The 14,039-nt window shown below is 47.3% G+C and overlaps 1 protein-coding gene across 1 annotated transcript in view; it reads left to right on the forward strand.

Annotated features, from left to right (window-relative positions):
- The window catches only part of LOC147109670 (cytosolic phospholipase A2 zeta-like), a 193,610-nt gene that overhangs the window by 106,215 nt on the left and 73,356 nt on the right, over positions 1–14,039 (forward strand). Inside the window, exons 9-10 of the mRNA XM_086003756.1 lie at positions 8,355–8,468; positions 10,452–10,489. Of these exons, the coding sequence (XP_085859882.1) occupies positions 8,355–8,468; positions 10,452–10,489 (152 nt within the window). The remainder of the gene's footprint in view (positions 1–8,354; positions 8,469–10,451; positions 10,490–14,039) is intronic.

Genomic DNA, 14,039 nt, shown 5'->3' on the forward strand with positions numbered 1-14,039 from the left:
CATAGTTTTAGAATAAGGGGCTGCTCTTTCAAAACTGAGATGAGGAGGAACTACTTCACTCAGAGGGTGGTAGGTCCATGGAATATGCTGCCCCAAAAAGCTGTAGAAGCTACATCATTACATAAATTTAAAACAGAAATAGACAGTTTCCTAGAAGTAAAGGGAATTAAGGGTTACGGGGAGCGGGCAGGAATTTGGACATGAGTCTAGGTTCGGATCGGTCATGGCCCTGTGGGTAGCGGAGCGGGCCCAGGGGCCGTGTAGCCTGATCCTGCTCCTATTTCGTGTGTCTAATTCTGTTAGATTCAGGAGATGGTTCTGTGATAGTAGATTGGCGGTTAGGATCAGATCAGCCATGATCTTATTGAATGGCGGAGCAGGCTCGAGGGGCCGATTGGCCTACTCCTGCTCCTATTTCTTATGTTCCTTATGTTATAAAGAGGAGGTACTTAAAAGGTTGACGGCGCTCAAAGTAGAAATGTCACTCAGTCTGGATGGGATGCATCCTAGGTTGCCGAGAGAAGCAAGGGTGGAAATTGCAGAGACTCTGGCCGCAATCTTGCAATGCTCCTTGGATATGGGAGTGGTGCCAGAGGACTGGAGGATTGCAAATGTTACACCCTTGTTTAAAAATGAGCAGAGGGATAAACCCAGCAACTGCAGGCCAGTCAGCCTAATGTCGGTGGTTGAGGAACTTTAGAGACAATAATCCGGGACAAAGTTAATTGTCACTTGGAAAAATATGGGTTAATAAATTTAAGCCAGCATGTTTGTTCAAGGCAAATCGTATTTGACTAACTTGAATGAGCTCTTTGATGAAATAATGGAGAGGGTTGATGAGGGTAGTGTGGTTGATGAGTCTATGGACTTTCAAAATGCGTTTGATAAAGTACCACATAATAGACCTGTTGGCAAAATTGACACCCATGGGATAAAGGGGCAGTGGCTATATGGATGCAAAATTCGCTATGGGACAGAAAGCAGAGAGTCGTGGTGCACAGTTGTTTCTCAGTCTGGAGGGAGGTATACAGTAGTGTTTCCCAGGGGTCGGTATTAGGACTGCTCTTTTTGATATATATTAATAACCTGAACTTGGGTATACAGGGCATAATTTCAAAGTTTGCAGATGACACAAAACTTGGATATGTAGTAAACAGTGAGGAGGATAGTAACAGACTAAGAGGACAGAGACAGACTGGTGAAATGGGCAGACAGATGGCAGATGACATTTAACGCAGAGAAATGTGAAGTGATTCATTTTAATAGGAAGAATGAGGAGAGGCAATATGAACTAAATGGTACAATTTTAAAGGGGGTACAGGAACAGAGAGACCTGGGGGTGTACGTACACAAATCTTTGAAGGTGGCAGGACAAGTTGAGAAGGCTGTTAAAAAGGCAAACAGGATCCTTGTCTTTATAGATAGAGACATAGAGTACAAAAGCAAGGAAGTTTTGTAAACAAATTTTACACAGCATGTTATTATGATCTGGAATGCATTGCCTGATAGGGCGGTGGAAGCAGATTCAATAATAACTTTCAAAAGGGAATTGGATAAATACTTGAAGGGGGAAAATTTGCAGGGCTATGGGGAAAGAGCAGGGGAGTGGGACTAATTGGAGAGCTCTCTCAAAGAGGCACAGTGGCTTCCTTCTGTGCTGTATCATTCTGTGATTCTATAAGGGCTGGAGGCCTCATTGTCAGCTCCTGTAGATAAACTAGAGCACACTATTGGAAAGCTATTTTGATTTGATAGTTTACTTACCCAGTGGAGGAAGATGAAAGAGCTGTCCTGATTGTACAACTAGTTTATGCAATGAATATTTCAACTTTACAGTGCAGGTTTGACCTCACTTAATGGTGAGTTGGCTGAACCAACAGTGGAGCACTTCAATTAGCTCAGCACCGAGGGGTTGGGGACAGGGATGCCACTCCTGACCACATCCTTGTGATGGAAAGGACATATTTATGAATATCATCTGACGATAAGATTAGTTGTCCTCAATTATGTTGCTCCCTCCTGTCCCTGTCTCTTCTCCCCGCCCCCACCCACCTCTCCACCTCAGCCTGCTGGCCTTGACTGATGGGGCTCATACATGAATGACCTACTGGACTGATTGTCCATAGAACCCCACCTCAGCAAAGGATCAATACCGTTAGGGTGGGGGTGGGGGGGGGGGGGAGTCATAACGGCACAGAAGGAGACCATTTGGCCCATCGAGTCTGTGCTGGCTCTCTGTAGAACAATCCACTCAGTCCCATTCCTCTGCTCTATCCCTGGAGCCCTGCAAGTTTCTTTCCCTCAAGTGCCTATCCAGTCTCCCCTTGAAAACATTGAGTGTCTCCGCTTCCACCACTTCCGTCGGCAGCGAGTTCCAGGTCCTCACCACTCGCTGCATAAAAAAGTTATTCCTCACATCCCCCCTGTATCTCATGCCCAAGACCTTAAACCTCTGTCCCCTAGTCCTTGTACCATCAACTAGTGGGAACAGCCTTTCCCCGTATAGCCTATCGAAACCCGTCATAATCTTGTACACCTCTAGCAAATCACCCCTCAACCTCCTTTGCTCTAATGAAAACAAATCCAGCTTCTCCAACCTGTCCTTGTAGCTAAGATCCCCCATCCCTGGAACCATTCTGGTAAATCTCCTCTGCACCCTCTGAAGTGCCTTCACAACTTTCCTAAAGTGTGGTGACCAGAACTGGACGCAATACTCCAGTTGTGGCCTAACCAGCGCTTTATAATGGTTCAGCATAACTTCTCTACTTTTGTACTCAATACCTCTATTTATGAAGCCCAAGGTCCCATATGCTTTGCTAACCAGCCTCTGAATATGTCCCGCCAGCTTCAGGGACCTATGCACATTTAACTCCCAGGTTCCTCTGTCCCTGCACACTCTCTTTAAAACTGTGCCATTAAGTGTATATTGCCTCTCCCTGTTCCTTCTGCCAAAATGCATCACCTCACATTTCTCTCTCTTAAATTCCATCTGCCACTTGTCTGCCCATTCTGCTAGTCTTTCTATGTCCTGTTGCAGTCGATTGGTATCCTCACTGTTTGCCACACCCCCAAGTTTGGTGTCATCGGCACATTTAGAAATTGTACTTTGTATTCCAATATCCAAGTCATTTATATACATCAAAAAAAGCAGTGGCCCCAGCACTGACCCTTGGGGAACACCACTACCTACCATCCTCCAGTCTGAAAAACAGCCATTTACCACAACTCGTTTTCTGTCCTTAAGCCATTTCCTTATCCAAGCTGCCACTGACCCACCTATTCCATGAGCCTCAATTTTGTTAACCAGCCTTCTATGTCGTACTTTGTCAAACGCCTTCCTAAAATCCATGTAGACAACATCCATTGCATTCCCTTCATCAACCCTCCCTGTTACTTCATCAAAAAAATCAATTAGATTAGTCAAACACGAGCTGCCTTTTACAAATCCGTGTTGGCTCTCCTTAATTAGCTTAAACCTCTCCAAGCGCCCGTTAATTTTTTCTTGATTATTGTTTCTAAAACTTGACCCACCACTGATGTTAAACTGTAGTTACTAGGATTGTCCTTACACCCTTTCTTGAACAATGGTGTCACATTTGCCATTTTCCAATCCTCAGGCACCTCCCCCGCATCTAGGGAAGATTGGAAAATTATGTCAAGCCCTTCTCTATCTCCTCCCCCACTACCTTTAGCAACCTGGGATGCAAGCCATCTGGACCAGGCGACTTATCCACTCTAAGCATACCCAGCCTTTCTAGTACATCCTGTCGATCAATTTTCAACCCATCCATTGCTTCTATCTTTTCCACTGCTACCAATATTTTGTCAGCATCCACCTCCTTAGTAAACACCGATACAAAGTACTCATTGAGCATTCTAGCCTTGTCCTGTGACTCTAAGCATATAGCACCTTCTTTGTCCCTAATAGGCCCCACACCACCTCTTACTACCCACTTACTGTTTACATGCCAGTAGAAGATTTTTGGGTTCCCTTTTATGTTAACCGCCATTCTACTCTCATATTCTCTCTCTGCCAATCTTATTTTCACCTTCACTTCCCCTCTCAACTTATTGTATTTGGTCTGGTTCTCCCTTGAAGAATTCACCTGACATTCATCATACATCCTCTTTTTTTGTTTCATCACCTTCTTTATCTCCCTCGTCATCCAAGGAGCCCTTGCTTTGGTTCCCTTACCTTTCCTTCTTGTTGGAATGTACCTAGCCTGTACTTGGAACATCTCCTCCTTAAAGATCACACATTGTTCCGATACAGTTTTTCCTGTCAGTCTTTGGTTCCATTTTACCCTGGCAAGATCCTTTCGTATCCCATTGAAGTTAGCCCTTTTCCAGTTTAGAAGTTCCACTCTAGATTGTTCCTTGCTCCTCTCCATTGCAAATCTAAGTCTTATGATACGATTATCACTCATACCCAAGTGTTCTCCCACAGACACTTGGTCGACCTGGCCCACCTCATTCCCCAGCACTAGATCCAGCAATGCCTCCTTCCTAGTTGGGCCAAGAACATATTGGTCAAGGAAATTCTCCTGACCACATTTCAGAAATTCCTCCCCCTCTCCCTTTACTCCGTAGCATTATCCTCAATCGATATTTGGGTAATTAAAGTCCCGCAATATCACCACTCTATAGCTCTTGCATGTCTCTGCAATTTCCCTGCAGATATGCTCCTCTACCTCCCTCTCACTATTTGGAGGCCTGTAGAATATCCCCAATGGCAGGATCATACCCTTTTTGTTCCTCAGCTCTAACCAAAAGGATTCTGCCCTTGTCCCCTCAAGAACATCCTCCCTTTCCGTTCCCGCTCTGTTTAAAGTGCTCTGGCTCTCCGCTCCCGCTCTGTTAAAGTACTCTGCCGCTCTAGCTCTCTGCTCCCGCTCTGTTTAAAGTACTTGGCCGCTCTGGCTCTCCGCTCCTGCTCTGTTTAAAGTACTCTGCCGCTCTAGCTCTCTGCTCCCGCTCTGTTTAAAGTACTTGGCCGCTCTGGCTCTCCGCTCCCGCTCTGTTTAAAGTCTTCTCTTCTTAGGCAGTCCCTTGGAACCGAGGATGACTTGCTTCCACATTAAAAATTAGTTCGCAGCTGACTGATGAGTCCAATGTGGGTCACAGGTGGGGCAGACGGTGGTTGAAGGGGCGAGTGGGTGGGGTGCTTGGGTTGACGTGCGCTCCTTCTGCTGTTTGCGCTTGGCTTCCGCTTGCTCCCGGCGAAGAGAGTCGAGGTGTTCGACGCCTTTCCAGATGCTTCTCCTCCACTTTGTATGGTCTTGGGCCAGGGATTCCCAGGTGTCGATGGGGATGTTACACTTTTTCAAGGAGGCTTTGAGGGTGTCCTTGAAGCGTTTCCTCTGCCCACCTGGGGCTCTCTTGCCGTGCCAGAGCTCCGAGTAGAGCGCTTGTTTTGGGAGTCTCGTATCGAGCATGCGGACAATGTGACCCATCTATCGGAGCTGATTGAGCGTGGTCAAAGCTTCGATGCTGGGGATGTTGGCCTGAGCAAGAACACTGACGTTGGTGCACCTATCCTGCTAATGGATTTGCAGGATCTTGCGGAGGCAGCGTTGGTGGTACCTCTCCTGTGCTTTGAGGTGCCTGCTGTACATGGTCCATGTCTCTGAGGCATACAGCAGGGCGGGTAGCACTGCTGCTCTGTAGACCATGAGCTTAGTGCCGGGTTTGAGGTCCTGGTCTTCAAACACTCTCTTCCTCAGGCGACCGAAGGCTGCACTGGCACACTGAAGGCGGTGTTGGACTTAGTCGTCGACGTCTGCCCTTGTTGACAGTAGATTCCCGAGGTATGGAAAGTGGTCCACGTTGTCCAAGGCCTTGTCCTGGACTTTGATAATCGGGGGGCAGTACTGTGTGGCGGGGGCAGGTTGGTAGAGGACCTTTGTTTTACGGATGTTTAGTGTAAGGCCCATGCTCTCGTACGCTTCAGTGAAGGTGTTGACAGTGGTTTGGAGTTTGACCTCTGAGTGAGCGCAGACGCAAGCGTCGTCTGCATATTGTAATTCGACGACAGAGGATGGGACGACCTTGGATCTGGACTGGAGGTGACGGAGGTTGAACAGTTTCCCGTTTGTTCTGTAAATTAGCTCCACTCCAGTGGGGAGCTTACTGAGGGTGAGATGGAGCATTGCAGCAAGGAAGAGCGTTGGTGCGATGACACAGCCTTGTTTGACCCCGATTCATATGTGAATTGGGTCTGTGGTGGAACCGTTGGTCAGGATCACGGCTTGCATGTCGTCGTGAAGCAGGCGGAGGATGGTGGCAAACTTTTGAGGGCAGCTGAATTTGAGGAGGACACTCCATAATCCCTCACGATTGATAGTGTCAAAGGCCTTTGTGAGATCAAAGAAGGCCATGTACAGCGGTTGGTGCTGTTCCCTGCATTTCTCTTGTAATTGACGTGCGGTGAAGACCATGTCCATTGTGCCCCTTAGTGGGCGGAATCCGCATTGCGACTCTGGGAGGAGCTCTTCGGCTACTGGGAGGAGGCGATTGAGGAGGATTCATGCGATGACTTTCCCTGTGGCAGACAGCAGGGAAACTCCTCTGTAATTACCGCAATCGGACTTGTCACCTTTCTTGAAGATGGTCACAATTACGGCATCTCTGAGATCCCCTGGCATGCTCTCCTCCTTCCAGATAAGAGAAATGAGTTCATGAATTCGCGCCAGTAGTGCTTCTCCGCCATGCTTTAGTGCCTCGGCGGGGATTCCATCTGCTCCTGAGGCCTTGTTGTTCTTCAGTTGTCAGATGGCCTTTTCAACCTCATGCCGGGCTGGGGTTGTGCTGAGATGGTGGCGGGTATCATGCTGTAGGATGGGGTTGAGGACACTCTCGTCGAAGACAGAGTCGCGGTTAAGGAGATCTTCGAAGTGCTCCTTCCAGCGGGCACTGACTGCCTCTCTGTCCTTGATGAGTACCTCTCCGTTCTTGGCCCGCAGTGGGGTAGGGCCTTGGGTACTTGGGCCGTAGGCGGTCTCGACTGCGCTAAAGAATCCACGCACGTCGTGGTTGTCGGCTAGCTGCTGGATCTCCTGCGCTTTCTCCACCCGCCATCTGTTCTTTAGGTCGCGAGTTTTTTGTTGGACCTCGGCCTTCAGGCTTCTGTAGAGCTGCTTTCTTGCTCTCGAGTTCTGTTGCTGTTTCCAGATCAGGAATGCCTTGCGCTTGCAGCTTATTAGCTCCCGGATCTCCTGGTCATTCTTGTCGAACCAGACTTGGTGTTTCCTGGTCGAGTGACCGAGCGTCTCTTCACAGGTGCTGATTATGGAGGCCTTGAGTGCAGACCAGGCGCTGTGGACACACTCTGTTTCTGCATCACTGGGAGTCGTCAGGTTGTTTGTGAGGTGCAGGCTGAATAGGGCTTCCTTAGCGGGGTCTTTGAGTGCTCCAGCGTTAATTTTCCTGCGGCATTGTTTCTGTTGCCGCCGCTGTTTTGGGGCTACATTGATGGAGATGACAGAGCGGATTAGGCGGTGGTCTGTCCAGCAGTCATCAGCTCCTGTCATGGTGCGGGTAATGCGGACGTCCTTACGGTCCCTCGCTCGGACGATGACGTCGTCCAGCAGATGCCAGTGCTTGGAGCGAGGGTGCTGCCATGAAGCCTTGTACTTGTCTCTCTGACGGAACAAGGTGTTGGTTATGACAAGGCCATGTTCTAAGCATTTCGACAGGAGGAGGGTACTGTTGGAGTTGGCTTTCCCTACCCCACCCCCGCCCCCCCCTCTGCCGATCACACCTCCCCAGAGGTCTGTGTCCTTTCCAACTCTGGCGCTAAAGTCGCCAAGGAGGATCAGCTTGTTGCCCATTGGAACTCGGGACAGGGATTATTTGAGGCTGGAGTACTCTGCCGCTCTGGCTCTCTGCTCCCGCTCTGTTTAAAGTACTCTGGCTCTCTGCTCCCGCTCTGTTTAAAGTACTCTGCCGGTCTGGCTCTCCACTCGCGCTCTGTTTAAAGTACTCTGCCGGTCTGGCTCTCCACTCGCGCTCTGTTTAAAGTACTCTGCTGATCTGGCTCTCCACTCGCGCTCTGTTTAAAGTACTCTGCCGGTCTGGCTCTCTGCTCCCGCTCTGTTTAAAGTACTCTGCTGATCTGGCTCTCCACTCCCGCTCTGTTTAAAGTACTCTGCTGCTCTGGCTCTCCACTCCCGCTCTGTTTAAAGTACTCTGCTGGTCTGGCTCTCCGCTCCTGCTGTTTAAAGGAGGGATTTTTTTTTGGACACTAATAAATAGGTCTGAAAGTTTTCCATATAGCAGGAATGACGCTGATAAACAGTGCACTTGTAGCTTCAACATGAGAACTCCTTTTAAAAACACCTGTCCATTTGTTACAGGACGATATGCAATTTGATACGATGAAGGAAACCTCCGTGGTGGGTTCAGGGTCCCAGCCCCTGTATCAGCTTCCTGTTGGAAAGATCGTGGATGTGACGTTGCCCCTTGGCCAGGTGAGCAGTGTTTAAAGCCATTGGTCAGCTCTTATTCTTGGTTTGACTACCAGCAGGACATTCCCAATCAGTTAATTTATATATCAGTGGGCAGTCTGCACATAACTACCAAGTACTGAGATCAACAGTAGCTTGAACTGCATCTGAGTAGAGTTCTTACAACTCTTATACTCCCACAATAGCATGGTTATTGAAAATCCAGTGTGAGCTGAATGTCTTGATCTCAGTCTTGCCTGCTGACTTTCAGAAATTGTCCTAATTCAATTCACTTTGGACTAAAATTAACCTGGCCTCCTTTATTTAAAATAAACAGATGTATGCCGTGCTTCTCTGTACAATTTCAACATCTCCCCATCAGTTCACTTCAATAATAGTGGACAGCAAGCATCGGTTGTACAATGTTTGTTTTAATATTTTTTTTAAATACCACAGCTGCTAATGTAAATTGGATAGCTCTTTCAAAGAGCTAGCACAGGCACAACGGGACGAATGGCCCCCTTCTGTGCTGTAAGATTCTATGATTCTAATGTTGTAGGAGAATGAGGTCCATTGTTCATCTTGGAGAATGTCCCTGAGTGAGGAGAAGGGTGAATCTATGCTTTGACTCTGCAGGGCAGAGGAGGAGGTATGAGGTGTATGTATTGGAAGTCAAGTGGTTGAAGGGCCATCTAATCTTTAGCAGAATGGCCTTGACTTCAGCTTCACATTTCATGGAAACCTGAATGTCGTGCCTTCTGAATCAAAATAAACTGGACCACACTTCCCAAGTCCATTTGTCCACTCTGTGTGTGAGGGTGAGTGAGCCAATTGAGCTCTTCTTGACTGCAATTACAGTTTGCAATTGACCAGTTAAAATGAACACATCAGCAACAATCTCACAAACACAAGCCTGCAATGAGGCTTCTTCGTGCACTGATAACAGTGCTAATCCAAACGCTCAGACAAGAGCTTTCTCCTAATTTCCCAACACAATGAGCTCCCAATTCCATGTCCCTGAGGGAAATGGGGAGGTGAGACCAAGCATTTCTCCAGAGGAAAGAGCAGAAAAGTGGAGTTAACATCCCCTGTTGTCCCTGCATTCCCCATTAGATGCTTCAGGTTTGGCATGTGTTGTGTGCCCAACATACTGACTGGGGAATGGTATGTGGTGCAGGGAACAAAAGAAATAAAATGCATCTCAACCGTATGGGGAGAGGAAAGAAGCAGTGAACAGTTATTGCAGGCCTTTTGGAAGAATGTTGTGATGCTTGAAAAAGCAAGGAAGGAGTATAGGATTATTTGACTTGAGAAGCCTGCCCCTTCCACAGACCACACACAATCTACCCATCACGGCCCCTGCCTAAACTTGTAAGAGAAACTTCTGCAAAAATACTGATACTCAAAGGAAATAAAATAAAGCTCCAGGATATCAATCCATCTTCACGTCTACATTATTTATCTCTGACCACTTATCCTTTAGAAATAATACCTCCCCCAACAGCTCCATGGAATATTTGATCTCAAGTTAGCACTGATCCCTGTAATCTTCGTTCCTGTCTTTCCAATCCTCTTTTTCCCCCCCCCACTGTGCACGGGTTCTGGGGGGGGGGGGGGCAGGGGCGGGGGCGGGGTTGAGCGGGAAGGTGACTGAAAATCCTTCTCTTCGGGCAGTAATTGTACTCGCTGGGAAGAGCCCAAGCCAGTTCTTCTGGAAGGTTGCATTTCTTGGCCACACATAGCACTTCCCTAGGACATGGCAGAGTAACACCTGGGACAGTGCTTATTACCCTCAGTCTCAAATACTCATCTCACATACATTTGATGTAAAAGAAACCTAAAGGAAAAAGGACTCCGAAATCAGTCACCAGGCCAGTTGTGAAGAGGGACAGGAAGAGAGGAGAAAAAGAGGGTAAGCGAGAGAAGGGCGGAATATACCATTCTGTTACAGCCATTTTGATAGTTTAAATAGCACGAGTAACTTTGCCTCCTCATAATCTCTCTTAGGAACAGAGTGTTGACCTGAAGCTGAAGACTAAGAAATGGTGAGTTCATTTGGATTGGTCTCTGATTTATGTTCTCTTAATAACTCTTTATAAAGCCCTAGCCTGTCCAACATTTGAATACTGCTCTGGTATTTGGGAAGGCTATTCTATCACACTCCTGTACAGGCTGCTGGAAAAAGATGTCATCTGATGGGTGATCAGTGTCTTTGCCTCTAAGGGCTGATTTTAACTTTCGGCGGTGGCAGAAAATGGGTAGTAGTTGTTAAGTTCGTGAATGATTGAGACACGGACTAGCAGGAGAGAAACAAACAAGTCTTTACTGGTGAAAGGCATAAACGAAACTAAAACAACAGAGGCTCTCTAGCGCCTTTTATACAGGGGTGGGTACTGCAGTCTGAGACCAGTTATTCTCTTAAAGGTACATACACAACAATTCCTCCCCTTTTAGATAAACAGTACATAACATTCATTTAACAACTAATGATAACGAATTACAATCACAATTACTGTTGCTAGATACATTGGTTAAGTTTAAGCAATTATAAGTTCAGTCTTTGAGGAGGCTTCCTGATTCTGTCTGGATAATGCCTCTTTGGAGTATCAGGTTCTTCTGGCAATGTTGAGTCGGAATCAATGTCGTTGTTTGGTTCATCTTCCAATATTACCGGTTCTGCGGTAGCTGCAATTGGAACGTCGATTTCATTACCAGGTGTATCAGATCGTGGTGTGGAGTTGACATTTTCCAGTGACTCTAGAATCTGGTCAGCATGGCGTCTTACAATGCTCTCCCCAACGTCCACGGTATACATGAGAGGTCCTTGTCGTGTACAAATCGTTCCTGGCTGCCATTTCTCAGTGCGGCAGTCCCGGGCCAAAACTGGTTGACCTATCTTAAAACTCCTGGTCGGCCTTTCATTCATATTCTGAAACTGCCTGTTCTCCACATCTCTTCGGACGTTTGGCATAACCAAATCCAAGCGGCATCGTAGTCTTCGATTGAAGAACATCATGGCTGGAGTTTGGTTGGTAACCGCATGTGTCGCATTCCGGTAGGCAAACAAGAAGTTGTCCACCTTGTGTTGTAGGGGTATATCTTCATTACACATTGCCTTGATAGCCTTCTTGAATGTTTGGACAAACCTCTCGGCCAATCCATTAGTGGCTGGATGATATGGGGCAGATGTGTAATGCTTAACACCATTGTTCTTTAAGAACCTCCGGAACTCTTCAGACACAAACTGTGGTCCATTGTCAGAGCAAATCTGTTCAGGCAGCCCATTCCTGGCGAATATGGTTCGTAAAACTGCAATAGTTTTTTCCGTGGTGGTTGAGGACATTTTTATTACCTCTGGCCACTTTGAATGTGCATCCACCGCAATTAAAAACATTGAGTTCATGAAGGGACCAGCAAAATCAATGTGCACCCGTTGCCATGGAGATGAGGGCCACTCCCATGGATGCAGAGGAGCTTGTGGTGGGGCGTTTTGGACCTTCTGGCATCCTGCACAGCTCTTGGTCATCTCTTTGATTTCTCTATCGATTCCCGGCCACCACACAAACGCTCTGGCTAAACTCTTCATTTTTACCCCACCCAGATGACCCTCATGAAGCTCATTGAGCACTCTATCTGTCAACTTAGGTGGAATTACTACTCTGGATCCACACATCAAGGTTCCTCTGCACACTGACAGCTGTTCTCTTCTTGGCGAAAATGCTGGCAGCAGTGGTTCGCCATGTGCTGGCCATCCCTTCACCGTTAAATCATAGACCCGTGATAGTGTCGGGTCATTCCGTGTTTCCTTTTCTATGTTTGCATTCGTCACAGGGAGACATTCGACTATGGTCGAGTGGAATAACTCCATTGGATCCACTGCAAGGTCGTCTTCTTCCACCGTCGGCAACGGTAGACGTGACAATCCATCAGCATTTCCATGCTGTTTAGTTCCCCTGTACTCGATGTCATATTGGTGTGCCCCTAGGAAAAGGGACCATCTCTGCAGCCGTTGTGCTGTCATTATCGGTACGCCCTTCTGAGGGTTGAAAATGGAGACAAGAGGTTGATGATCGGTTAGTAGAGTAAATTTTTGACCGTGCAGATAGTGATTGAACTTCTTCACCCCCCACACTAGGCTGAGGGCCTCTCTGTCAATCTGAGCGTAGTTACGCTCGGCAGAAGTTAACGAGCGTGACGCAAAAGCTATCGGCCTCTCCAAACCATCAAGGAATTTATGTGACAGTACCGCCCCAATGCCGTAGGGAGACGCATCACACGCCAGCCTGATTGGCAGTGCTGGGTTGTAGTGAGCCAATACTTCCTTCGAAGTGATTAAGTCCTTACTCTTCTGAAAAGCACGTTTACAATCATCGCTCCATTTCCATGCTACCCCAGTTCGTAGCAGGGCGTTTAGTGGATGCAGAATTGTCGACAATTTCGGCAAAAACTTATGATAGTAATTCACCAACCCGAGGAATGACCTCAGTTGCGACACATTTTCAGGCGCTGGGGCCTTAACAACCACTTCAATTTTGTCAGGGGACTTATGTAACCCCTCTTCATCAATCACGTGGCCACAATACGATATCTGTTTCTTAAAAAATTCGCACTTGGGGCGGTTGGCTCGCAGCCCATGTTCCCGTAGTCTAGTGAGCACCTGTTCTAGGTTGTTAAGGTGTTCACTGTCATCTTCACCTGTTACAAGGATGTCGGCCAAGTAACACTGAGTCCCCGGAATCCCTTGCAGGACTTGTTCCATCGCTCTTTGCCATATCGCCGGAGCTGATGCTACACCGAATACCAATCGATGATACTGGTAAAGACCTTTGTGAGTGTTTATCGTGAGATACTTCCTAGAGGACTCTTCAACCTCCATCTGCAAATATGCTTGTGCTAGGTCAATTTTTGTAAAACGCTTCCCTCCAGACAGTGAGGCGAAGATGTCTTCTATCCTTAGAAGAGGATATTGTACTGTGTGAAGGACAGTGTTCACCGTCAACTTGAAATCCCCACAGATGCGAATCTTCCTTGGCTCTCCGGACTTATTGCTTAACGTTTTCTTCATGACAGGAACGATGGGTGTCGCCCACTCGCTCCAGTCGACCTTAGACAACACGCCCGCCTTCTCCAGATTCTCCAGCTCTGCCTCGACGGCTGGACGAATTGCATATGGTACCGGTCTCACTTTGAAAAACTTGGGAACTGCATTCTCTTCTATTTTTAACGAGGCGGTTACGCCTTTAAGCGTGCCCAGTTCTTGTTGAAATACCTCTTTGGCGTTAGCTAAGATTGTTGACAATCGTCCAGGAGTGACGTCTTCATCTTTTTTACCGTCCACCGTCATTGCATGAATGGAATGCCAATCTAAGTTTATCTTCCTGATCCATTCCCGTCCCCATAACGGTGGTCCACCATTTGGCAGTATGTAGAGATACAATTTCCGTATTTTCTTGCTATTGTATTCGACAGGCACCCTTATTTTTCCTCTGGGGTATACTTTTTGCCCCGTATACGTCGTCAAGACGATGGATGTCTCTCTCAAGGGTATGTGTGAAAATAGCCGCTCGTAGTCTCATCGATTCATGACGGTTAGAG

This window comes from Somniosus microcephalus, chromosome 12, assembly GCF_052327205.1.
Source record: "Somniosus microcephalus isolate GS21.2 chromosome 12, FLI_Smic_1.0, whole genome shotgun sequence".
Lineage (NCBI taxonomy): Eukaryota > Metazoa > Chordata > Chondrichthyes > Squaliformes > Somniosidae > Somniosus > Somniosus microcephalus.